General features: G+C 44.5%; 1 protein-coding gene across 1 annotated transcript in view; it reads left to right on the forward strand.

The window, feature by feature from the left end:
* The first annotated feature begins 8568 nt into the window (after positions 1 to 8568).
* suclg1 (succinate-CoA ligase GDP/ADP-forming subunit alph) overlaps positions 8569 to 25151 on the forward strand; it is a 140545-nt gene continuing 123962 nt past the window's right edge. The window contains exon 1 of the mRNA XM_068028779.1: positions 8569 to 8648. Within this exon, the coding sequence (XP_067884880.1) occupies positions 8615 to 8648 (34 nt within the window). The 5' untranslated portion in view covers positions 8569 to 8614. The remainder of the gene's footprint in view (positions 8649 to 25151) is intronic.

The raw sequence follows: 25151 nt of genomic DNA on the forward strand, positions 1-25151 counted from the left end.
CAATTTCTCCATCAGCCTACCATGGGGAACCTTATCAAACGCCTTACTGAAGTCAATGTATATGACATCGACAGCCCTTCCCTCATCAATCAACTTTGTCACTTCCTCAAAGAATTCTATTAAGTTGGTAAGACATGACCTTCCCTGCGCAAAACCATGTTGCCTATCACTGATAAGTCCATTTTCTTCCAAATGGGAATAGATCCTATCCCTCAGTATCTTCTCCAGCAGCTTCCCTACCACTGACGTCAAGCTCACCGGTCTATAATTACCTGGATTATCCCTGCTACCCTTCTTAAACAAGGGGACAACATTAGCAATTCTCCAGTCCTCCGGGACCTCACCCGTGTTTAAGGATGTTGCAAAGATATCTGTTAAGGCCCCAGCTATTTCCTCTCTCGCTTCCCACAGTAACCTGGGATAGATCCCATCCGGACCTGGGGACTTGTCCACCTTAATGCCTTTTAGAATACCCAACACTTCCTCCCTCCTTATGCCGATTTGACCTAGAGATACGGGGTAAACCTTTCAGGACTGAGATGAGGAGAAATTTCTTCACCCAGAGGGTGGTGAGCCTGTGGAATTCGCTATCACAGAAAGCAGTTGAGGTCAAAACATTGTATGTTTTCAAGGAGTTAAATATAGCTCTTGGGTCTAAAGGGATCAAAGGGTCTGGAGGGGAAAGTGGGAACGTGTTACTGAGTTGATCAGCCATGATCATAATGAATGGCGGAGCAAGCTCGAAGGGCCGAATGGCCTACTCCTGCTCCTATTTTCTATGTTTCTTCCTGCTCTTATAGTCTATGCCTTGGGTTATAAAGGCAACTATCCCATAAGGGTGGCGCAGTGGCTAGCACTGCAGGCTCACAGCTCCAGCGACCTGGGTTCGATTCTGGGTACTGCCTCTGTGGAGTTTGCAAGTTTTTCCTGTGACTGCGTGGATTTCCGCCAGGTGCTCTGGTTTCCTCCCACAGCCAAAGACTTGCAGGTTGATAGGTAAATTGGCCATTGTAAATTTCCCCTAGTGTAGGTAGGTGGTGGGAGAATGGTGGGGATGTGGTAGGGAATATGGGATTAATATAGGATTAGTATAAAATGAGTGGTTGATGGTCGGCACAGACTCGGTGGGCTGAAGGGCCTGTTTCAGTGCTGTATCTCTAAATAAATTAAAATAAATAAGCCTTCCTAACCACCTTATCTACCTGTGCTGCTGTCTTCAGTGATCTATGGATAACTACACCAAGGTCCCTCTGACCCTCTGTACTTCCTAGGGTCCTACTTGTCTCTCTGCTGAGTTCCGAAGAAGGGTCACTGACCCGAAACGTTAACTCTGCTTCTCTTTTCACAGATGCTGCCAGACCTGCTGAGTGGTTCCAGCATTTCTTGTTTTTATTTCAGATTTCCAGCATCCGCAGTATTTTGCTTTTATCCTACTTGTCTTGCCTTGTTAGTCCTCCCTAAATGCATCACCTCACGCATCTCAGGATTAAATTCCATTTGTCACTGCTCTGCCCAACTTACCAGCTCATCTATATTGTACTGTATTCTAAGGCTTTCTTCCTCATTATTTTGGACACCACCAATTTTCGTGTCATCTGCGAACTTACTGATTATACCTCCTAGATTCTCGTCTGAATCATTAATGTACACTACAAACAGCAAGGGTCCCAGCACCGATCCCTGTGGTACACCACTGGTCACAGGCTTCCAGTTGCAAAAACAACCCTCGACCATCACCCTCTGCCTCCTGCCACTAAGCCAATTTTGGATCCAATTTTCCAAATTGCCCTGGATCCCATGGGCTCTTACCTTTTTAACCAATCTTCCATGCGGGACCTTATCAAAAGCCTTCCTGAAGTCCATGTAGACTACATCAACTGCTTTACCTTCATCTACACATCTAGTCACCTCCTCGAAAAATTCAATCAAATTGGATCGACATGATCTCACCCTGATAAAGCCATGCTGACTATCCCTGATTAATCCCTACCTTTCCAAGTGGAGATTAATCCTCTCCCTCAGAATTTTTGCCAATAGTTTCCCTACCATTGATGTTAGACTCACCGGCCTGTAATTACCTGGTTTATCCCTACTACCCTTCTTGAATAATGGTACCACATTCGCTGTCCTCCAGTCCTCTGGCACTTCTCCTGTGGCCAGAGAGGATTTGAAAATTTGTGTAGGAGCCCATGCAATCTCCCCCCTTGCCTCACATAACAGCCTGGGATACATCTCATCTGGGCTGGGGATTTATCCACTTTTAAGCTCGCTAAAACCGCTACTACCTCCTCCCTTTCAATGCTAATATGTTCAAGTATATCACAATCCCCCTCCCTGATCTCTGCACCTATATCGTCCTTCTCCATAGTGAACACAGATGAAAAGTAATCATTTAAAACCTCACTTATGTCCTCCAGCTCCACACACATGTACAAGATTTAACCTGTATTGTTTTCCTCTCTCTTTACAGATGCTGACCGACTTGCTGTGCATGTTATGTTTCATACCCCAAGCATGAAGAAACTAGATTAACGATTTCTGTGTGTGTAGGCTTTATTCAAGTTAGAATCATAGAAGGTTAAAGGCACAGAAAGAATCCACTTGGCCCATCTTGTCTGTGCCTGGATCTGTCTTAGTTTTACTTTTGGAACCACACCCCTTCAGGGATGACTGACAGTATAGTGTCTTACAAACTCTTTGCAATCAATCAGTGAGCAATAATCAAACACAACATATTTTCCCCTCTGTAGACGAAGGAGCTTATTTTGAATTAAACCTTCTGGAGCATCAAACAGTATATATTGAGTCATTTCTTGGAGTTTGTTGGTTCATCTAAGTACACAAATAATCTTCAGGATATGGAACTCTCCTATAATGGCGCTAATATTGATGAAGACATGGTTGTGGCTCAGCGCGATCATCTTGATGAGGTAGATGATCAACGTCATGATCGTTAATCAGAAAAGGAAATGAATCCTCATCATCACGATTGTTCAAAAGCTCCAGGTTTGCTCGCAATCAATGGTCTCGTGTTCCACTTGATGTTGTCATCCAAGAGGTAAGCGTTGATACTGAGCATCGGCTTGATCTGCTTAGGTCAAAATAGAGACGATGTGAGCTTGTGGCTATGATTTGGATGGTGATGCGAACCCAATCTCCGACTGTGAATCGTGGTTTCCTTGCGCGTGTTTGCTTATCGGAGTATGCTTTTACTTTGCCTTATTGCTTCGCTATTTTTTCTGCTTTTACTCTGACATTCATGTTGGATGGCAGTGACAGCTGAAAAATGGTCAGTGGCATGTGAATGTTGCGACCAATCATAAGTTTGGCCGGTGCCTTTCCGGTCAGAGAGGATGAGGTGGATTGATATACATGGATTGTTCAGACATTTTCCCTTCTGACATGCTCGCTCTCAAATTGTATTTGGTCACCCTGTTGAAACATTTGATGCCACCATTCGATTGCGGGTTGTATCGCGATGTCAGATGGTGGTGAATTCTGTAGTTGCTGGGAAACTCTGTGAACTGACTGGAAACGAACTGCAGTTCATTGTCTGTAATGATAGTCTCCGGCAAACCTCACTTTGTAAACAACTTGTCTAGAATGTCAATGACCAAAGTGTTAGTTATGGAATTTGTTGTAGCGACTTCTGGCCACTTGCTATGTAGATCAGGTCTTGGTCCAAACATGGACATAAGAGCTGAACTCCAGAGGTGAGGTGAGAGTGACTGCCCGCGACATCAAGGCAGCATTTGACCGAGTATGGCGTCAAGGAGCCCTAGCAAAACTGGAGTCAATGGGAATCAGGGGGAAAACTCTCCGCTGGTTGGAGTCAAAACTAGCACAAAGGAAGATGGTTGTGGTTGTTGGTGGCCAATCATCTCAGTCCTAGAACATCTCTGTGAGAGTTTCTCAGGGTAGTGACCTAGGTCCAACTCTCTTCAGCTGCTTCATCAATGACCTTCCCTCCATCATAAGATCAGAAATGGGGATGTTCGCTGATAATTGCATAATGTTCAGCACCATTCACAACTCCTCAGATACTGAAACAGCCCATGTCCAGATGCAGCAAGAACTGGACAACATTCTGGCTTGGGATGATAAGTGGCAAGTAACATTCACGCCATACAAGGCAATGACCATCTCAAACAAGAGATAATCTAACCATCTCCCTTGACGTTCAATGGCATTACCATTGCTGAATCCCCCACTGTAAACATCCTGGGGGTTACCACTGACCAGAAACTGAACTGGACCAGCCACATAAATACTGTGGCTACAGTCAGAGGCTGGGAATTCTGCGGTGAATAACCCACCTCCTGTATCCCCAATGCAAGTCCATCTGCAAGGCACAAGTCAGAGTGTAATGAAATACTTTCCACTTGCCTGGATGGGTGCAGCTCCAACAACACTCAAGAAGCTTGACACCATCCAGGAAAAAGCAGCCCGCTTAATTGGCACCCCAACCACCACCTTCAACATTCATTCCCTTCACCACCGACGCACAGTGGCAGCGGTATGTACCATTTACAAGATGCAGCAATTCACCAAGGCTCCTTCGACAGCACCTTCCAACCCGTGACCTCTACATCCAGGACAAGGACAGCAGATGCATGGGAACACCACCACCTGCAAGTTCCCCTCCAATCCTGACTTGGAATTATATTGCCGTTCCTTCACTGTCACTGGGTCAAAATCCTGGAACTCCCTTCCTAACAGCACTGCTGGCGTACCTACACCCCAAGGACTGCAGCGGTTCAAGAAGGCGGCTCACTATCACTTTTTCAAGGGCAATTAGGGATGGGCAATAAATGCTGGCCTAGCCAGTGACGCCCACATCCCATGAACGAATAAAAAAAACAAGCAAATGACATTGTTTGCTAGGGGCTGCATGAACTTCTCTGAAAATATCTACTTGGAGTTGTTGCCATGGTTTTGTTGGCCATGGGGTGGGTTGTCGGGTGGCGAGGCACGGTTGAGCAGATTTTTCACTGAGTGTACATGCTACGCAGTTTCTGATGAACTCTTCTATGCGTCAATCTATTGGTGGTTACCAGAATTGTTTTTTCATCTTAATGACACCCATATGTCGTTCGTGGGCAAGATACAACACCCATTGCTGTAGTGCTTTCAGGATAACTGCTCAAATTCCGCTTCTGATCCAGTTGTCATCAAACAATGTGAGCTCGGTGCGTACTCTTTTATACGGGACCAATTCTTCCTTTATTTCATGAGGCCAGTCGGTTTTTAGGTATTAGCTTACTTTCTGCAGTATGCTGTCTGCCGCCCACTCTGCTGTCAACTCCTCTCATATCACAAAATTCGTGGTTGCGTGTGAAATCACCGAGACTACGTAGTCTTCAACGTCGCAAGTCGCTTTGCCATCACCAACACTGTTAGCAATAGTAATAAGGCTAAGCATATCAGCTACTCAGTTCTGTGAACCTGGTAGATACTCGACCTTGAAGTTGTACTGATGAAGGAGATCAGACCATCGGTAGATGCGTAAAGATTGACGACCAGATCCTGATGTGGCTAACAATGTAATCAGCGCTTGGTGTTCGGTGCAGAGAGTGAACTTCCCTACCATAGAGATACATGTTCCAATGTTCACAAGCAGGCTAGTGCTTCCTGCTCTCAATTGCGTTTAGTTTTGGAAAACGGGCATGACGCGTCCTCCATTGGTTGTTTGCTTCCTGAAATGTACAGTGAGAGTACAGCTCCTATCACATTGCCTGACATATCTGTTGTGATGTACATTTCCTCATGTGGATTGAAATGTGTAAGGACTGGTGGAGATGCCTTTAATGTGTTAAATGCTGTTTGCTGTGTGATTGTCCATTCTCATTGCGCATCTTTGCACAGTAGCTTTTAAAAAGGCTCCGCGACCGCCACGTACTGGGGCACAAATTTGCAATAAAAGCTGGTAGTGCCGAGGAACAATGCCAACCCTTTCACGTTAAACGGGGTTGGGAGCACATGAATGGCTTTGATGTTGTCGTACGTAGGCTTTACTCCAGCTACTTTCACTTTGTATCCAAGAAAGTTAATCCTTGATGCCGCAAATGTGCATTTGTCCTCGTGAAATGTCAGATTGTGTTGTGCAAGTCGAGTGAGCACCGCGGATAATGGCTGATCATGTTCTGCTTTGTTCCTTCCATGGACAACGACATTGTCAAGAAGATTGAGCGTCCCCTCGACAGCTAAGACTGAGGAGACAATCGTCTAGAAAGCACTAGGTGCTGAACTTAATCTATAGGGCATTCTGCGGTACAGAAAAACGCCGTCGTGTGTAAGGATGTAAGATGTCGGCTTCGCACTGCCAGTGGTATCTGAAGAGAGCTCTGTCGCATGTCGAGCTTTGTGAAGACTGTTGAGTCATGAAATGATGCTAATTGCTCTTGGATCGTAGGGAGCAGGTAATTCTCTGAAGTCATTGCTTTGTTGACCAACTTAAGGTCGATGCATAGTCTAAGTTCTCCGTTTTTGCGTCATGCAATGACTAGGTTGAATATCCATGGGGGTGAGTTGATTTGCTCAATGATACCAACTTCTTCTAGTGGATTGCGAATGGCAACTATCTCAAATTTTGTGAAACAGGCAGAATTGATGTTTCAATGCAAGGAGCATGACCATATCCCTTAATCTCCCCAAATCAGGTGTATAAGGAAGGATTTCTTTCTCACCCAGTTCCGAAGAAGGGTCACTGACCCGAACCGTTAACTCTGCTTCTCTTTTCACAGATGCTGCCAGACCTGCTGAGTGGTTCCAGCATTTCTTGTTTTTATTTCAGATTTCCAACATCCACAGTATTTTGCTTTTATTTTAGTATAAGGAAGGATACTGTTGTGCATAGTCTGTGTCATCAATCACAATGTGTGCTCCGGTGGGATCTGCAAGTTTGAAGCCAAGCTTATCGAACAGGTCTATCCCCATAAGACTCCTGCCTTTGGCCACATAGAATGTGAACTTGTCCAGTTGGACATTTGTTTAGCGCACTGGAACTGTGATCGCTCCAAAGACCAGGATAATCGAGTCATTGTAAGCTTGAAGAGTGTCTGTCGCATGAGTGAAAGTTGCAAAAAATAATGACTGCAGAAATTTTGGCTCAATATGGATACTTTCGCATCCACATCAATAGGAGTGACACTGAAAAGCATGTAATCGCGACTGTGCAATCCTTGAAGTGGCCCCCATACATGGGATGGGCGCTTTACTATCCGCGATAGTATACATACCGTATTTCACTCTCAGGAATAGGTTCCTCCACGTGTTGAACTGATGAAGTCTTCTTCGATGACCTGCATACCTTTGCAAAGTGACTCATTTTTGACCATGAGTTGCGCTTTTTCCCTCATGCCGGAATGATGTTTGGAATCCATGGGTATCACCACAATTTGACATGTTTTTGAGAGTGCCTGACCGTGATGAGCAAGTGTTGATGAGCCTGCTGAGGTCTCTTTATCCATAACCCTTGCACTTGAGCTTATTGGGCAAGCTGTGTCTGCGACCCCAAGCCTGAGAGCGTATTTTTGTGTAACACCTTCGAATCTAACTTGGTAGATTCAATCAAGGTTGTGGCCTTTTCCAAAGTCAAACCATCATTCTCCGTGAGAGGACGTTCCCTAATTTGTAGTATTGAGGTTTTTTTCAATTAGTTGGTCATGAATTAGTTCACTAGTTAGCGTGCCACATTTGCATGCAGAAGCCAAGTGGCACAACACTGCCACATATTGTTTTATGGGCTCACCATTTCCCTGGCATATCTGGTGGAACGTGTATCGATCAATCGTCAAACTTTTCTTCGGGCCAAAGTGTTTCTTGAGAGCACTTACCGCCTTATCGAATATCATCTGTTAGCTCTCGAATATACGTTGGCTTTCTGCTCCAAGGCAATGCATGAGTATCGCCGCCTGCAGGTCACTGCTACATCCATACCGTCCACAACCGCAGCGAGCAAATAGGTTTCAAACCCAGAAATCCATCTGTCCCACAGAATGGGCGGATCTCCCAGCGATGATAGGAAAGGCGCTGGGGCCGGTACATTTAAATTACTCGCCATTTTCATCGCCAGTTATTATGTTTCGTACCCTAAGCATGAAGAAACTAGACTCATGATTTCCGTGTGTATGTTGGCTTTATTCAGAAGACTGGCCGGACATCTCTTAATTTCACTTTTGGAACCACGTCCCTCAGGGTTGACTGACAGCAGAGTGAGCAGTCTTACAAACACAGCACAGGGCACTCAATGACTGAAATATCTACCACAACAGGGCAATTCCAGCATCTTCTGTTTCTACCTGACAGTTGCAGCTGCTGTGGGCTGATCACCCAGCAGAGGAGAACTACATCTCCCAGAATCCCATGCGAACACGAAACCCATTCTTTAGGTCACCTATGTACAAAAAAGAATAAAAAGAAACACTAATTAAAATTAAACAGCGAGGTTACTGTTGAATGAGCGAGGCGATAGTTGTTGCTTGGTGTGAAGATGGTGGAGGTTTGTCCGCGGTGATGTGTGGGCTTGGGCTTGGGCTCAGGCGGGAGATGGGACAACTGTGAGGGCGGGGGCCTAGCAGGTTGTCATTGGCGAGTGACCGCCGTGCGGGAAGCGATGGCGCATCGGGGGCTGTTGGTGCGGCTGCTCTGTGAGTATTGATAACACAGCACCCCCGAAACCGGCTCTCCGCAACCCAGTGTACATTCCGCCGCCCTCCGACTACATACAGTTCCAGTCACCTCACTCTCGCCTGTTGTTTTGCAGCTTGACCGTGAGGTCTTAATTTGCAGGCTGCAGAGTAACCTTTGACCTCCGTGCTCAGACTCTCAGAGAGGCTCCCTCTCCGTTTGACATTAACTCTGCACATCAGCACAGTCAAATGCACACCATTTCCCCCTCTATTGTTATTTGTCACTTATGTATTAACTTTGCATATATCTTTTACTTTAAGGTTTCTAATTGTTTTTAAAAAAAGTTCTTGTATGTGTTCCCTGGAATTTAGAAGGCTAAAGGGTGATATTTCCACTGATCAGGGAGTTTAGGATTTAGTCTGGAGAGTCTAAAAATCAGGGCCAGTCCTTTCAGGAGTGATGTTAGGAAACAGCAAAGGGTGGTAGAAGTTTTGAACTCTCTACCACAAATGGGGTAATTGATGCAAGATCAATTGTAAATTTTAAATCTGAGATTGACAGATTTTTGTTAGCCAAAGATATTAAGGGATATGGGGTAAAGGCAGGTATATGGAGTTTGATGGCAGGTAAGCCCCGATCTCAATGAATGGTGGAGGAGCTAAATTGATTATTACTGTTCTTATGTTTGTGAGTATGGGCGGAGGGTATGTGAGTCTATTCCAGTGTCCTCACTGTTCCCAGGTTGCATTTTTCAATTTGATTTCTGAACCAAAGTGTCTGTATGTTTTCTATAACACTGGTAATTGGCTAGGCAATTGTAAATTATTTAGCAACAAATTCTTTCATTTTTTTTTGTGGTGAATTTCTGTTAGAATGGATTTACAAGCCAAATTTAGCAAGCATCAAAGTGGTTCCAGCTTTCTCCATATCTTATTTGCTCATTGCTTATCCCCATTATTTCTTGGTCATCTTGCCTCCCAATTGTTTTTTATGTTCTTCCCTCCCCATTCTTAAATTTTCCCCCTCTTCTCAGTTCTTCCATTTTATTTTCCTTTTCCCCACCCAATGACTGACTCTCCCCTACCTCCCTGTTCTGGTCTATTTTATGTTTCGTTCCTCCTCCTTAGTTGATTTGAACTTGTATCATGGATGTGAACCGTATATTGTCTGGTTTCATGGTGTGAATGGTACTGGTGCTGCTGCTAGTGAAACTCGCACTGTTTGATCACTTCAGGTTGTCTCCACTGACCCTGCAGTAACGTGTACACGCCATCAGCTTTACAGGAGTTGCAGGCTGGGCAAGCGATTTCTGTGCCTCGATGCTGAATCTTGCTAGGGTAGTGTCCAAAGCCTCCAGCTGCCCTCTGGTATTTCATTCAAGTTATGGGGCTGGACATAAGGGGTAGAATTTTTGCTAGGGTGGTCCAAATTGACCAAACCAGCCTAAAAGATCGAGGAATTTCAAGTGCAAATTATAGCCAGCGCATATGGATTTTACAATGATTTTAAAAAAACATTACACTGGAAGCTGACCTGCCTGCCGCAGATGCTTCAGCCCATGACTATCGGTAGGGGTGAACACCGCACAGTCCTTGTGGAGATGAAGTCCCGCCTTCACATTGAGGACACCGTCCATCGTGTTGTGTGGCACTTTCACCGTGCTAAATGGGATAGATTTCGAACAGATCTAGCAATGCAAAACTGGGCATCCATGAGGCGCTGTGGGCCATCAGCAGCAGCAGAATTATACTCAACCACAATCTGTAACCTCATGGCCTGGCATATCCCCCACTCTACCATTACCATCAAGCCAGGAGACCAACCCTGGTTCAATGAAGAGTACAGGAGGGCATGCCAGGAGCAGCACCAGGCATACCTCAAAATGAGGTGTCAACCTGGTGAAGCTACAACCCAGGACTACTTGCATGCCAAACTGCGTAAGCAGCATGCGATAGACAGAGCTAAGCGATCCCATAACCAACGGATCAGATCTCAGCTCTGCAGTCCTGCCACATCCAGCCGTGAATGGTGGTGGACAATTAAACAACTAACTGGAGGAGGTGGCTCCACAGATATCCCCATCCTCAATGATGGGGGAGCCCAGCACATCAGTGCGAAAGATAAGGCTGAAGCATTTGCAACAATCTTCAGCCAGAAGTGCCGAGTTGATGATCCATCTCGGCTTCCTCCTGAAGTCCCTAGCATCACAGATGCCAGACTTCAGCCAATTCGATTCACTCCACGTGATATCAAGAAATGACTGAAGGCACAGGATACTGCAAAAGCTATGGGCCCTGACAATATTGCGGCAATAGTACTGAAGACCTGTGCTCCAGAACTTGCCTCACCCCTAGCCAAGCTGTTCCAGTACAGCTACAACACTGGTATCTACACTGCAATGTGGAAAATTGCCCAGGTATGTCCTGTACACAAAAAGCAGGGCAAATCCAACCCGGCCAATTACCGTCCCATCAGCCTATTCTCAATCATCAGTAAAGTGATGGAAGGTGTCATCAACAGTGCCATCAAGCGGCACTTGCTTAGCAGTAACCTGCTCAGTGACGCTCAGTTTGGGTTCCGCCAGGGCTACTCAGCTCCTGACCTCATTACAGCCTTGGTTCAAACATGGACAAAAGAGCTGAACTCCAGAGGTGAGGTGAGAGTGACTGCCCTTGACATCAAGGCAGCATTTGACCGAGTATGGCATCAAGGAACCCTAGCAAAACTGAGGTCAATGGGAATCAGGGGAAAACCCTCCGCTGGTTGGAGTCATACCTAGCGCAAAGGAAGATGGTTGTGGTTGTTGGAGGTCAAACATTTGAGCTCCAGGACATCACTGCAGGAGTTCCTCAGGGTAGTGTCCTAGGCCCAACCATCTTCAGCTGCTTCATCAATGACCTTCCTTCAATCATAAGGTCAGAAGTGGGGATGTTCGCTGATGATTGTGCAATGTTCAGCACCATTCGTGACTCCTCATATACTGAAGTCGGTGTAGAAATGCAGCAAAACCTGGACAGTATCCAGGCTTGGGCTGATAAGTGGCAAGTAACATTCGTGCCACACAAGTGCCAGGCAATGACCATCTCCAACAAGAGAGAATCTAACCATCTCCCTTTGACATTCAACGGCATTACCATCGCTGAATCCCCCACTATCAACTTCCTCAGGGCTACCATTGACCAGAAACTGAACTGGAGTAGCCATATAGATACCGTGGCTACAAGAGTAGGACAGAGGCTAGGAATCCTGCGGCGAGTAACTCACCTCCTGACTCCCCAAAGCCTGTCCACCATCTACAAGGCACAAGTCAGGAGTGTGATGGAATGTTCTCCACTTGCCTGGATGGGTGCAGCTCCAACAACACTCTAGAAGCTCAACACTATCCAGGACAAAGCAGCCCGCTTGATTGGCACCCCATCTCCAAACATTCACTCCCTCCACCACCGACGCATAGTGGCCGCAGTGTGTACCATCTACAAGATGCACTGCTGCAATGCACCAAGGCTCCTTAGACAGCACCTTCCAAACCCGCGACCTCTACCAACTAGAAGGACAAGGGCAACAAATACATGGGAACGCCACCATCTGCAAGTTCCCATCCAAGTCACACACCATCCTGACTTGGAACTATATCGCCGTTCCTTCACTGTCGCTGGGTCAAAATCCTGGAACTCCCTTCCTCACAGCACTATGGGTATACCTACCCCACATGGACTGCAGCGGTTCAAGAAGGCAGCTCACCACCACCTTCTCAAGGGCAATTAGGGATGGGCAATAAATGCTGGCCTGGCCATTGACGCCTCCATCCCACGAATGAATAAAAAAAACCCCACCAGGGCGAATTAGTGAGCATGACAAATTTTATCAATTGCGCCCGTTTGCGGCCTTTTGAGGGGGCTCTTCAAGTTAAGATTTTTTTTAGGTGCAAAAGCACTTGTAGGCATCTTATTTAAAGAGATTTTAAATATTATAAACAATAATTCATTAAAACTGCCTAGCATAAACCAATAAAGCTAATAAATTGTTTAGAACTGCTTGCTGATTGCATTGGTTCATGAAAGATTTCATGTTTGTGATTTTTGCGTTTGTGATTATGCAACTGAGTTTGTAAACTTGAATCATCCAACTTCACTATTGAAGTTGCTGATTGTGCCCAAAGCGGAAACACTACCCCTAAATGCCGGAAGGTTGTTTCACTTGGACTGAGTTGGGGGAACCTGCATCATAACTAACCCTGATCCTGCCCCACACTGCAGGATTTGTTGGGTAGTGATCAGGGGAGGAATGTTTCCCCACTTAACCCCTCCTCCCTAGTTTAGAGACATTCAGACCAGCTGAGATTGCCTAGCTCTTCATAGACTGGGGTCGAGGAGAGGGGAAAGAGTGACAGTGTTTATTGCACTGGATGCTTTCTGCTCAGTTATGATCTTGATTGTATGGCTGCGTTCCACAGCAGGCAGTGTCTTTGCTAATGAACACATTAGAAAGAAAGACTTGCATTTATATAGCTCCTTTCATGACCTCAGGATGCCCAAAAGTGCTTTACTATCAATGAAGTACTTTTGAAGTGTAATGTAGGAAAAATTATAACAGTGGAAAAGCTCCTTGATCAATCAAAAATGATCTTGAGGGCGTGCATTTCTAAAACAAAACCAAGTAATTTGGAATTGAATTTTGTTTCAAATGTTCAAGTGGAGTGCCAGCCTAGACATAGAATCAGAGAAAGTTTAAGGCACAGAAAGAGGCCACTTGGCCCATTGTGTCTGTGCCGGCCGAAAAACGATCCATCTATTCTAATCCCACCTTCCAGTATTTGGTCCGTAGCCCTGCAGCTTACGGCACCTGAGGTGCATATCCAGACTCCTTTTGAATAAGTTGAGGGTCACTACCATAACTACCCTTTCAGGCAGTGAATTCCAGACCATCACTACCCTCTGGGTGCAAAAGTTTTTCCTCATCTCCCTTCTAATTTTTCTACCAATCACTTTGAATCTATGCCCCCTCGTCACTGACCTCTCTGCTAAGGTGAATAGACCCTTCACCTCCACTCTATCATGTTGACCAAATATGCTGTGAGCTTCTATGGATTACTCTCCCCTATTTTTCTGTGTTTCTCCACAATCTTAAGTTGTTTTATTTCCATTTTCTCTGATTAATTTTTTAAAAAAAGTGGGAAGCAGATGATTCATCCCCAGAATTCCAAAGCTTGGAGTTTGTTAAACACCTGTAGATTAATCTTTGGAGCTTTACTGTGTTGTTCTGTTCTTTGCCTTCGACTGGTGAAATTGTTAACTTCTGACTAGGGCCAGTTTTCTCCTCCCCCCGCCACCCCCCCCCCCCCCCCCCCTCACTGTGTATGAATCCTTCTGTTTGATACTTGATTCTGTTTCTGGCTTGGGCTTTCATGTGAGTCATGTATAAGAGTAAAGCTTTTAACTGATCGAGTGCCCTGCATCTTGATTCTGGTCTGATAACATTTTTGCTGGGATAAAGATTTAAGCATAAAATAATTGAAGATGCAGGAGGCTATTCATAACTCTAAAAATCCCCTCATTGCAGCATTCAATTACTTACTAACCTCTGCTACTCTCACTGGACATCGATTCCATGTTTGATCACTTTGTGTGAAGCCTTGCCTCATATCAGTTCTAATTTTCCCATGTGCTAACTTAAATTAATGTCCTTTTCTCCTGCCCTTATAATTTAGTTTTAAGTATTATGCTAGAATTACTTTTCTCAATCCCTAATTGAAAAAAAAAAGTTGCAGTTATAAAGCACCTTTTACAACCACTGGGTGTCCAAAGGGCTTTACAGCCAGTGAAGTACTTTTGAAGTCTTGTCACTGTTGTAATGTAAGAAACCCAGCAGCCAATTTGTGCACAGCAAGCTCCCACAGAGTGAAATATGATAACGACCAGATAATCTGTTTCTGTTATGTTGATTGAATGTATATTGGCCAGGCATAAATATTAGCCAGGACACTGGGGATAACTCAAATGCAAAATACTGTGGATGCTGGAAATCTGAAAGAAAAACAGGAAATACTCAGCAGGTCTGGCAGTGTCTGGGGAGAAAAGCAGTTAACGATTTAGGGCTGTGGCCGTTCATCAGAACTGAGGGCCGACAGGACCATAGTTTAACGTCTAATCTGGAAGATGGCACCTCTCACAATGCTGTACTCCCTCGTTACTACACTGGAGTGCCAGCCTTTATTTGTGATTTGTGGGATTTGAACCCACAATTGACTGACTTTGAGGCAAGAATGCTTCCAAGTGAACCCCGGCTGACACTTCATTTGTTGTTCCACATACTTCTATAAGCTAACCTCTTTGAAGCCTCTTTTCCAGGCTTCTTGTAATGATTCAGACCTATAACCTGGTGGCTTTTTTCTGGACTGCCTCCAGCTTTGCTTGCAATAGGATGATCTTCATAACCTATTAGTTAAAGCTGGAAATTGGTTAGAGTAACTGGAGAATGTGGTGTTTACTGTTTTGAAATTTATGCTGTGATATGTGCTGCCCTTCATGGGGTTGAAAGTTCCTTCTGTTATATCTTTACTGATATGCTAGCAAACCTGTTTTGTACTTAGAAAATTATTGACACGATGAATTTCACCCCCTTTGTGTGATTTATGTAATGGTAAAACACAGCTGGATTTACTAAACTGTGAAGTGAGTACAAAACAAATGTTTTAGGAATTCCAACATAGGATTTAAATGTTCCAGATAAAGATTTTTTTTTTAAATGCTGAAGTTATATCATCTTTTCAGTTTTCTATAGGCCTGCAAATAGTGAGAGAGGTAGAGGAGCAAATCTGAAGGGAAATCAGAGATATGCAAGATCTATAGGACTTTACTACCCAAATATCGATTGGGATAATGTGACAGTAAAGGGAAACATAGAAATATAGAAAATAGGAGCAGGAGTCGGCCATTCGGCCCTTCGAGCCTCCTCCGCCATTCATTACGATCATGGCTGATCATCCAACTCAGTAACCTGTTCCCGCTTTCGCCCCAGACCCTTTGATCCATTTAGACCCAAGAGCTATATCTAACTCCTTGAAAACATTCAATGTTTTGGCCTCAACTGCTTTCTGTGGTAGCGAATTTCACAGGCTCACCACTCTCTGGGTGAAGAAATTTCTCCTCATCTCAGTCCTGAAAGATTTACCCCGTATCCTTAGACTATGACCCCTGGTTCTGGACTCCCCCACCATCGGGAACATCCTTCCTGTATCTACCCTGTCAAGACCTGTTAGAATTTTATAGGTTTCTGTGAGATCACCCATCACTCTTCTGAACTCCGACGAATATAATCCTAACCGACTCAATCTCTCCTCATATGTGAGACCCGCCATCCCAGGAATCAGTCTGGTAAACCATCGCTGCACTGCCTCGATAGCAAGAACATCCTTCCTCAGATAAGGAGACCAAAACTGCACAGAATATTCCAGGTGTGGCCTCACCAAGGCCATGTATAATTGCAGCAAGACATCCTGCTCCTGTACTCGAATCCTTTCGCTATGAAGGCCAACATACTATTTGCCTTTTTTACTGCTTCTTCTCAGTACTTTGCTCTACGGCAGCGAGGCCTGGACAACGTATGTCAGCCAAGAGCGATGTCTCAACTCATTGCATCTTCGCTGCCTCCGAAGAATCCTTGGCATCAGGTGGCAGGACCGTATCTCCAACACAGAAGTCCTCGAGGCAGCCAACATTCCCAGCATGTATGCCCTACTGAGCCAGCGGCGCTTGAGATGGCTTAGCCATGTGAGCTGCATGGAAGATGGCAGGATCCCCAAGGACGTATTGTACAGCGAGCTCGTCACTGGTATCAGTCCCACCGGTCGTCCATGTCTCCGCTTTAAAGACGTCTGCAAACGCGACATGAAGTCCTGTGACATTGACCACAAGTCGTGGGAGTCAGTTGCCAGTGATTGGCAGAGCTGGCGGACAACCATAAAGGCGGGGCTAAAGAGTGGTGAGTCGAAGAGACTTAGCAGTTGGCAGGAAAAAAGACGGAAGCTCAAGGAGAGAGCTAACTGTGTAACAGCCCCGACAAACAATTTTATCTGCTGCGCCCGTGGAAGAGTCTGTCACTCTAGAATTGGCCTTGATAGCCACTCCAGGCGCTGCTTCACAAACCACTGACCACCTCTAGGCGCTTACCCATTGTCTCTCGAGACAAGGAGGCCAAAGAAAGAAGACCACCTGTTGCACCTGCATGCTTACCTTCAGCGACTGGTGTACGAGAACACCCAGGTCTTGCTGCATATTCGCCTCTCTCAGTTTATGGCCGTTCAGATAATAATCTGCCTTCCTGTTTTTGCTACCAAAGTGGATAACCTCACATTTATCCACATTATACTGCATCTGCCATGCATTAGCCCACTCGCTCAACTTGTCCAAATCACCCTGAAGCCTCTCTGCATCTTCCTCACAACTCACCCTCCCACCCAGTTTTGTGTCATCCGTAAATTTGGAAATATTACATTTAGTTCCCTCATCTAAATCATTAATATATATTGTGAATAACTGGGGTCCTAGCACTGATCCCTGCAGTACCCCACCAGTCACTGCCTGCCATTTGGAAAAAGATGCATTTATGCCTACTCTTTGTTTCCTGTCTGCCAACCAATTTTCTGTCCATTGCAATACACTACCCCCAATCCCATGTGCTTTAATTTTACACGCTAATTTCTTATGTGGGACTTTGTCGAAAGCCTTCTAAAAGGCCAAATAAACCACATCCACTGGCTCCCCCTCATCAACTCTACAAGTTACATCCTCGAAGGAATTCTAGTAGATTTGTCAAGCATGATTTCCCTTTCGTAAATCCATGCTGACTCTGCCCGATTCTGCCACTGTTCTCCAAGTGCTCTGCTATAAAATCTTTGATAATGAACTCTAAAATTTTCCCCACTACTGACGTCAGGCTGACTTGTTTATAATTCCCTGCTTTCTTTCTACCTCCCTTTTTAAATAGTGGGGTTACATCAGCTACCCTCCAATCTGTAGGAACTGTTCCAGAGTCTATAGAATCTTGGAAGATGACCACCAATGCATCCACTGTTTATAGGGCCAGTTCCTTAAGTACTCTGGGATGCATACCATCAGGCCCTGGGGATTTATTGGCCTTCAATCCCATCAATTTCCCCAACACCATTTCTCTACTAATACTGATTTCCTTCAGTTCCTCTCTCTCACTAAGCCATGTGATCCCCAACATTTTTGGTATGATATTTGTGTCCTCCTTTGTGAAGGCAGAACCAAAGTATGGTGCTGGGAAATGAGGTGGACCCAGTGTCTGTGGGGCATACTTGGGTAAGCGTGATCATCATCTCATAATATTTAGATTAGTAATGGAGAAGAGCAAGGAACAATCTAAAATAGAAGTATTTTTTATTTATTCATGCGATGTGAGCATTGCTGCAAGGCCAGCCTTTATCGTCCATCCCGAATTGCCCTTGAGAAGGTGCTAGTGAGCCGCCGCCTTGAACCACTGCATTCCATCTAGTGTAGGTGCACCCACACTGCCGTTGGGTAGAGAGTTTGAAGCAATGATGTAGTTCCAAGTCAGCATGGTGTGTGACTTTGAGGAGAACTTGCAGGTGGTGGTGTTCCCATGTGCCTTCTGCCCTTATCTTTCTAGGTGGTACAGGTTGTGGGTTTGGAACATGTTGTCCAAAGAGGCTTGGCAAGTTGCTGCAGTGCATCCTGTAGATGGTACACACTGCTGCCATGTGTGCCAGTAGTGAAGGGAGTGAATATTTAGGTGGTGGATGAGGTGCTGATCAAGTGGACTGCTTTGTCCTGGATGGTGTTGAGCTTCTTGAGTGTTGTTGGAGCTGCACCCATCCTGGCAAGTGGAGAGCATTCCATCACACACCTGATTTGTGTCTTGTAAATGGTGGACAGGCTTTGGGGAGTCAGGTGGTGAGTTACTAGCTGCAGAATTCCCAGCCTCTGACCTGCCCTTGAAGCACAAAATTTAAATGGCTCCTCCAGTTAAGTTTTTGGTCAGTGGTAACCCCTAGGATGTTGATAGTGGGGGATTCAGTGATCGTAATGCCATTGAATGTAAATTGGAGATAGTTAGATACTCTCTTGTTTGAGATGATCATTGCCTGGCACTTGTGTATTGTGACAAAAGTTGTCTGTGTGCCTTTGAGACTGAGAAAAAGGATGACTCTTGAGAACAGTGAATGCTGAACTGGGTGGGGCAATTGCAAAGCAATCTGTTTTTCCAAACCTCTCAGCAAAGAGAAATGACTGTCATATGACTGACTGCTGGGGAGTTTTTAGTTTCTCTTTTGCAAGAGAAAGTCTTGGCTGGAACCTGTTTTTGCAACCAGAGAAAGTGACCTCTCTGAAAGAAAGTAAAAGACCAGTTGCTGCTGGAAACCTAGGTGTTTGCAGACCAGAAAAAAACACTCCCCTGAGTGGAATGCTTGTCTCTTTTGTGTAAAAAATAAAAGGAATCTTACATTTAAAGTGTGGTTTTGACCTGCCTGAAGAGAGGGGAGAAGACCCCTGGAGAGAGAAAAGACCCAGAGAAAGGCTTTGGAGAAAGGTTCCTTTGCCGGCAAGAAACCTTGCATTGTTAAGGGTGGAAAGATTCCTGTTGTCTCCAGTCTCTGGAAACACTCTGCGTCAAAAGTGAGTCCAGTTGCCTTTTTTGTGTGTTTGAAAGATCCTGACACCTCAGCAAAGTTTCTGCTGTTGGACTGCTACTGAGAAATCCAAGTAGACCTATTGCTGCAACCTTTTGCTGGGAGATCTGTGTGACGCCTGCTGCAGACAAATTGTCTTGAATGCCTTCCCACCATAGACTGTTCATTAATTTCACCTGGAGACTTTGAGTGGCATCTGACTATTCGACTCTGGGACACCTCACCGAACTGGAAATAACTCACCAGGACTTACATCCCAGTTATTTTATCATTCCTAAGAAACAGTTCTAATTTAAAACTGGTTAACCATTGGTAATTGAATGTAATTGTGTGCATGAGGATTCGGAGGAATAAGAAATTATAAATCTGTTCATACATATAGAGTTATCACATTGTTTAAAACTGGTTTATTAATTGTTACAACCAGGTGAGAAAGGTGTTTAGGGGTCCGTTTCAGCCTTCATCTGGTCTGACTGGAACAGGGTTTTATTTTTAAACACACTGTGTTTTGAGCTTCCCCTTGGTGAATCCTTATTTCCCGCTTTCCAAATATAAGGTAAAGAAATGAGCACAAACTGACTTCTTAGATTTAAAGAAGAAAGTTGAAATTTATTAAAACTTAAACGTAAACTCTAATCCGGTTGACGCCTACGGATACACGATGTTCCCATGCGAGCATGCATGTGCAATACACACATGCAAATAGAGACAGAAAAGAGCAGAAGAAAGATAAAGTGGAGAGATTTGAGGCACTATCTGAAGAGTTTTACGGTTCTTCAAGCTCACTGTAGAGTCCTTGCTTGTAGGTAATTCATAAACTTTGTTCACTGTAGGAGACTTTTCTCTCTTGGGGTTCATGTGTCTTCATTGGATTCCGAAGCTGGTGAGAAAGAGATGGGAGCAAACAGGAGAGAGATGTTCTCAATCCAGGAGCTTTCCGAGTTCAACATCTCTGTGGCAAGTTCAAAAAAACAGGCAACAGTCAGTCATGTGACCAGATTGCCTAACCAGTCCTGGCCATGTGCATTGTCTTATCCTAGCAGACCTTGGAATGTCTCCTCGTCACACAATACCTGGTGATCAAAGGTCCATTGTGGGTTAATTTGGAGCAGGGAATAGCCTCTTTGTCCTTTCAAGCACTGCCAGTTAATAAGTAAAAATGTCTTTCCAGCCAGTCTGGCAGCCCTTGTAATAGGCCGCCTTTTCTTCACAGCTGCAATTTGAAATTTAATGTCCATGTGGCGAAATTAATGTGCCTCATTCTTGGCAGGTGGGGGCCTGCATGACTTAGTAAATAGTTAATTTGTTGTTTAAAGAAACCTAGTTTGTGCTTCATTCTGGGGAATAAATACCGTGTTTAATTTGGCAAATTTTCCAGTAGGTGGGAAACCTTACTAATATGCTGTGACTTGTAGAGTAGTGGGACTGAATTAACAGTGCATTACTCCCGCCTCAGTCGTAACATATTAATTGGGGGCTCTGTCGGGATTCAAATCCAACGCTAATTACATGAATTATAAGGGGAGTAATAATTTGAAAGAAAAAATAAAGAACCAGATTTCTTGTATAGGGTGAAGTATTGAAATAGCATTAGCAATTGGTGCAGCTTCTCTGGGAAAGGAGAATGTGCCCTTTAGTGACTTGAAAACTTTAACCAAGATTAAACTAAAAGATCTGGCAGCACATTTGGGGTTAGAGTTGAACTCGGGTGTGAAAAAAGCAGAGATATTTGATGTAATAGCCCAACATTTAAAATTGGAAGAAGCCGATAGTACGTCAGTGAGTGATGCAGTGGAATTGCAATAAAGGCCAACATGCCATTTCCTTTCCAAATAGCCTGCTGCACCTGCATGTTAACTTTGTGTGTTCCTTGTATGAGTACCCCCAAGTCTCTCTGAACATCAGCACTTATCATTTTCGCACCTTTTAAAAAATATTCAGCTATTCTATTTTTATGACCAAAGTGAACAACAGCACACTTCCCTACAATATACTCCATTGCCATTAGAACATTGAACATTAGAACATTACAGCGCAGTACAGGCCCTTCGGCCCTCGATGTTGCACCGACCTGTGAAACCATCTGACCTACACTATTCCATTTTCATCCATATGTCTATCCAATGACCACTTAAATGCCCTTATTAGAACCATCTTGTTGCCTGCTCACTTAGTCTGTCTATATCTCTTTGCAGCCTCTCTATGTCCTACCCGCATCTTACCTTTTCACCAAGCTTTGTATCATCAGCAAGCTTAGATACATTACTCTGTCTCTTCATCCAAGTCATTAATATAGAGTGTAACTAGCTGAGGCCCCAGCACTGATCCTTGTGGCACCCCACTATTCGCTGCTTGCCAACTTGAAAATGCCCCATTAATGCCCACTCTCTGCTTCTTGTCTGTTAACCAATCCTCTATCCATGTTAATATATTACCCCCAACGCCATGAGCCTTTATCATGCCTATTAATCTTTTATGTGGCACCTTATCAAATGCATTTTGAAAATCTAGGTATACTACATCTACCCGTTCCCCTTTATCTACCCTACTAGTACATTCTCAAATGAATCCTAATACATCTGTCAAACAGGATCTCCCTGCTTCATTACACAATACGAGATCCAAGATAGCTTTATCCCTAGTTGGTTCTACAACATATTATTCCAAGAAACTGTCACAAAAACATACTGTAAATTCATCTTATAGACCGCTGTTGCCAATTTGATTGTCCTAATCTATATGCAGATTAATATCCCCCACAATTAATACATTACCTTTTTTACATGCTCCAATAATTTCCATTTAATGTTTTGTCCGATAATAAAGAAAAGAACAAGAACAAAGAAAATTACAGCACAGGAACAGGCCCTTCGGCCCTCCAAGCCTGCGCCGATCCAGATCCTCTATCTAAACATGTCGCCTATTTTCTAAGGGTCTGTATCTCTTTACTTCCTGCCTATTCATGTATCTGTCTTGATACATCTTAAGAGACGCTATCGTGCCCGCATCTACCACCTCCGCTGGCAACGCGTTCCAGGCACCCACCACCCTCTGCGTAAAGAACTTTCCACGCATATCCCCCCTAAACTTTTCCCCTTTCACTTTGAACTCGTGTCCCCTAGTAATTGAATCCTCCACTCTGGGGAAAAAGCTTCTTGCTATTCACCCTGTCTATACCTCTCATGATTTTGTACACCTCAATCAGGTCCCCCCTCAACCTCCGTCTTTCTAATGAAAATAATCCTAATCTACTCAACCTCTCTTCATAGCTAGCGCCCTCCATACCAGGCAACATCCTGGTGAACCTCCTCTGCACCCTCTCCAAAGCATCCACATCCTTTTGGTAATGTGGCGACCAGAACTGCACGCAGTATTCCAAATGTGGCCGAACCAAAGTCCTATACAACTGTAACATGACCTGCCAACTCTTGTACTCAATACCCCGTCCGATGAAGGAAAGCATGCCGTATGCCTTCTTGACCACTCTATTGACCTGCGTTGCCACCTTCAGGGAACAACGGACCTGAACACCCAAATCTCTCTGGACATCAATTTTCCCCAGGACTTTTCCATTTACTGTATAGTTCGTTCTTGAATTGGATCTTCCAAAATGCATCACCTCGCATTTGCCCTGATTGAACTCCATCTACCATTTCTCTGCCCAACTCTCCAATCTATCTATATTCTGCTGTATTCTCTGACAGTCCCCTTCACTATCTGCTACTCCACCAATCTTAGTGTCGTCTGCAAACTTGCTAATCAGACCACCTATACTTTCCTCCAAATCATTAATGTATATCACAAACAACAGTGGTCCCAGCACAGATCCCTGTGGAACACCACTGGTCACACGTCTCCATTTTGAGAAACTCCCTTCCACTGCTACTCTCTGTCTCCTGTTGCCCAGCCAGTTCTTTATCCATCTAGCGAGTACACCTTGGACCCCATGCGCCTTCACTTTCTCCATCAGCCTACCATGGGGAACCTTATCAAACGCCTTACTGAAGTCCATGTATATGACATCTACAGCCCTTCCCTCATCAATCAACTTTGTCACTTCCTCAAAGAATTCTATTAAGTTGGTAAGACTTGACCTTCCCTGCACAAAACCATGTTGCCTATCACTGATAAACCCATTTTCTTCCAAATGGGAATAGATCCAATCCCTCAGTATATTAGATAATATAACTACTGTTTGGGGGCCTGTAAACTCTTCCCACCTGTGTATACTGATTCCTGCTATTCCTAATTTTCACCCAAACTGATTCTACTTTATGAACTTCTGAGGCCAGATCCCTCCTCATTAATGTCCTTATGTCATCCTTTACTATCAGGACTACCCCTCCTCCTTTGCCATTCTGTCTGTCTCTCCAAAATATTGGAATATTCATTTCCCAACCCTTGATCTCCTTGTAACCATGTCTTGGTAATGGCAATTAGATCTAGATCATGTACCTCTATTCATCCTCATTATCTGACTAGTTACAGATAGTACTGAACACTGTGCAATCGTCAGCGAACATTCCCACTTGTGAGCTTATGATGGGGGGAAGGTCATTGATCAAGCAACTGAAGATGGTTGGGCCTAGGACACTACCCTAAGAAACTCCTGCAGTGATATCCTGGGGCTGAGATGATTGGCCTCCAAGAAACTTCCTTTGTGCTATGTATGACTCCAACTAATGGAGAGTTCCCCCCCGATTCCCATTGACTTCAATTTTACAAGGGCTCCTTGCTGCCTTGATGTCAAGGGCATTCACTCTCATCTCACCTCTGAATTCAGCACTTTTGTCCATGTTAGGACCAAGGCTGTAATGTGGTCTGGAGTCGAGTGCCCCGAGCAAAACCAGGGACAAATAGGAAGAGGGTTAATTTCAGTGGGATGAGAGGGGATCAAGCCAGGGTAAAATGGAACCAGTGTCTGAAAGGAAAAACTGTAATGGAACAATAGGTGATATTTAAGGAGGAGATGTTTCAGTTACAGGCTAGGTACATTCCAACAAGGGCAAAATGTAGGGTAACCAAAACCAGGGCTCCTTGGATGACAAGGGAGATGGACGACATGATAAAACAAAAAAAGAGGTTGTATACTGCACTCTTCAAGTGAGAGCCAGGCCAAATACAATAAGTTGAGAGGGGAAGTGGAAAATGAAAATAAGACTGCCAGGGAATGAGACTAGACTACCTATTAACAAAAGGGAATGCAAACATTTTCTACCGGTATGTAAATACTAAGTGGGTTGTAAGAGGTGGAGTGGGTCTTATTTGGGACAAAGGAGGTGGTATATGCTTGGAGGTGCAGGTCAAGGCTAGAATACTTAATGAGTATTTTGTATTAGTGTTTATTAAGGAAGAGGATGCTTACAAAATATCGTTAGAAGCAGAGATGGTAGAGGTAATAGACGGCGTGAAAGTTGAGAGGCAGGATGTACTGGAAAGGCTGGCTGTGCTTAGAGTATAGAAGTTGCCTGGTCCGGATGGCTTGGATCCCAGGTTGCTAAAGGAAGTGCCGGTGGGGATCGCGGAAGGGCTTTCCATAATCTTCCAATCTTTCCTAGATATGACGGAGGTGTCAAAGGATTTGAAAGTGGCAAATTTAATACCTTTATTCAAGAAAGTGTATAAGGACATTTCGAGTAACTACAGGCTGGGCAGTTTAACGTCAGTGGTGGGTAAGGTTTTTGAAATAATTGATAATGGATTCTCCCCTCTCTTCGGTGAGTGTTCAGTAAGGAGACTGATTGTTCACCATCTAGGTTGGTGTTATCTCATTTGTGATGTTGAACCAAATCTTGATTTGCAGATCCAATTACAAACGTCGCATATGAAGTCACTGTTGGAGGGTGAA

The sequence above is a fragment of the Heterodontus francisci genome, chromosome 1 (genome assembly GCF_036365525.1).
Source record: "Heterodontus francisci isolate sHetFra1 chromosome 1, sHetFra1.hap1, whole genome shotgun sequence".
Lineage (NCBI taxonomy): Eukaryota > Metazoa > Chordata > Chondrichthyes > Heterodontiformes > Heterodontidae > Heterodontus > Heterodontus francisci.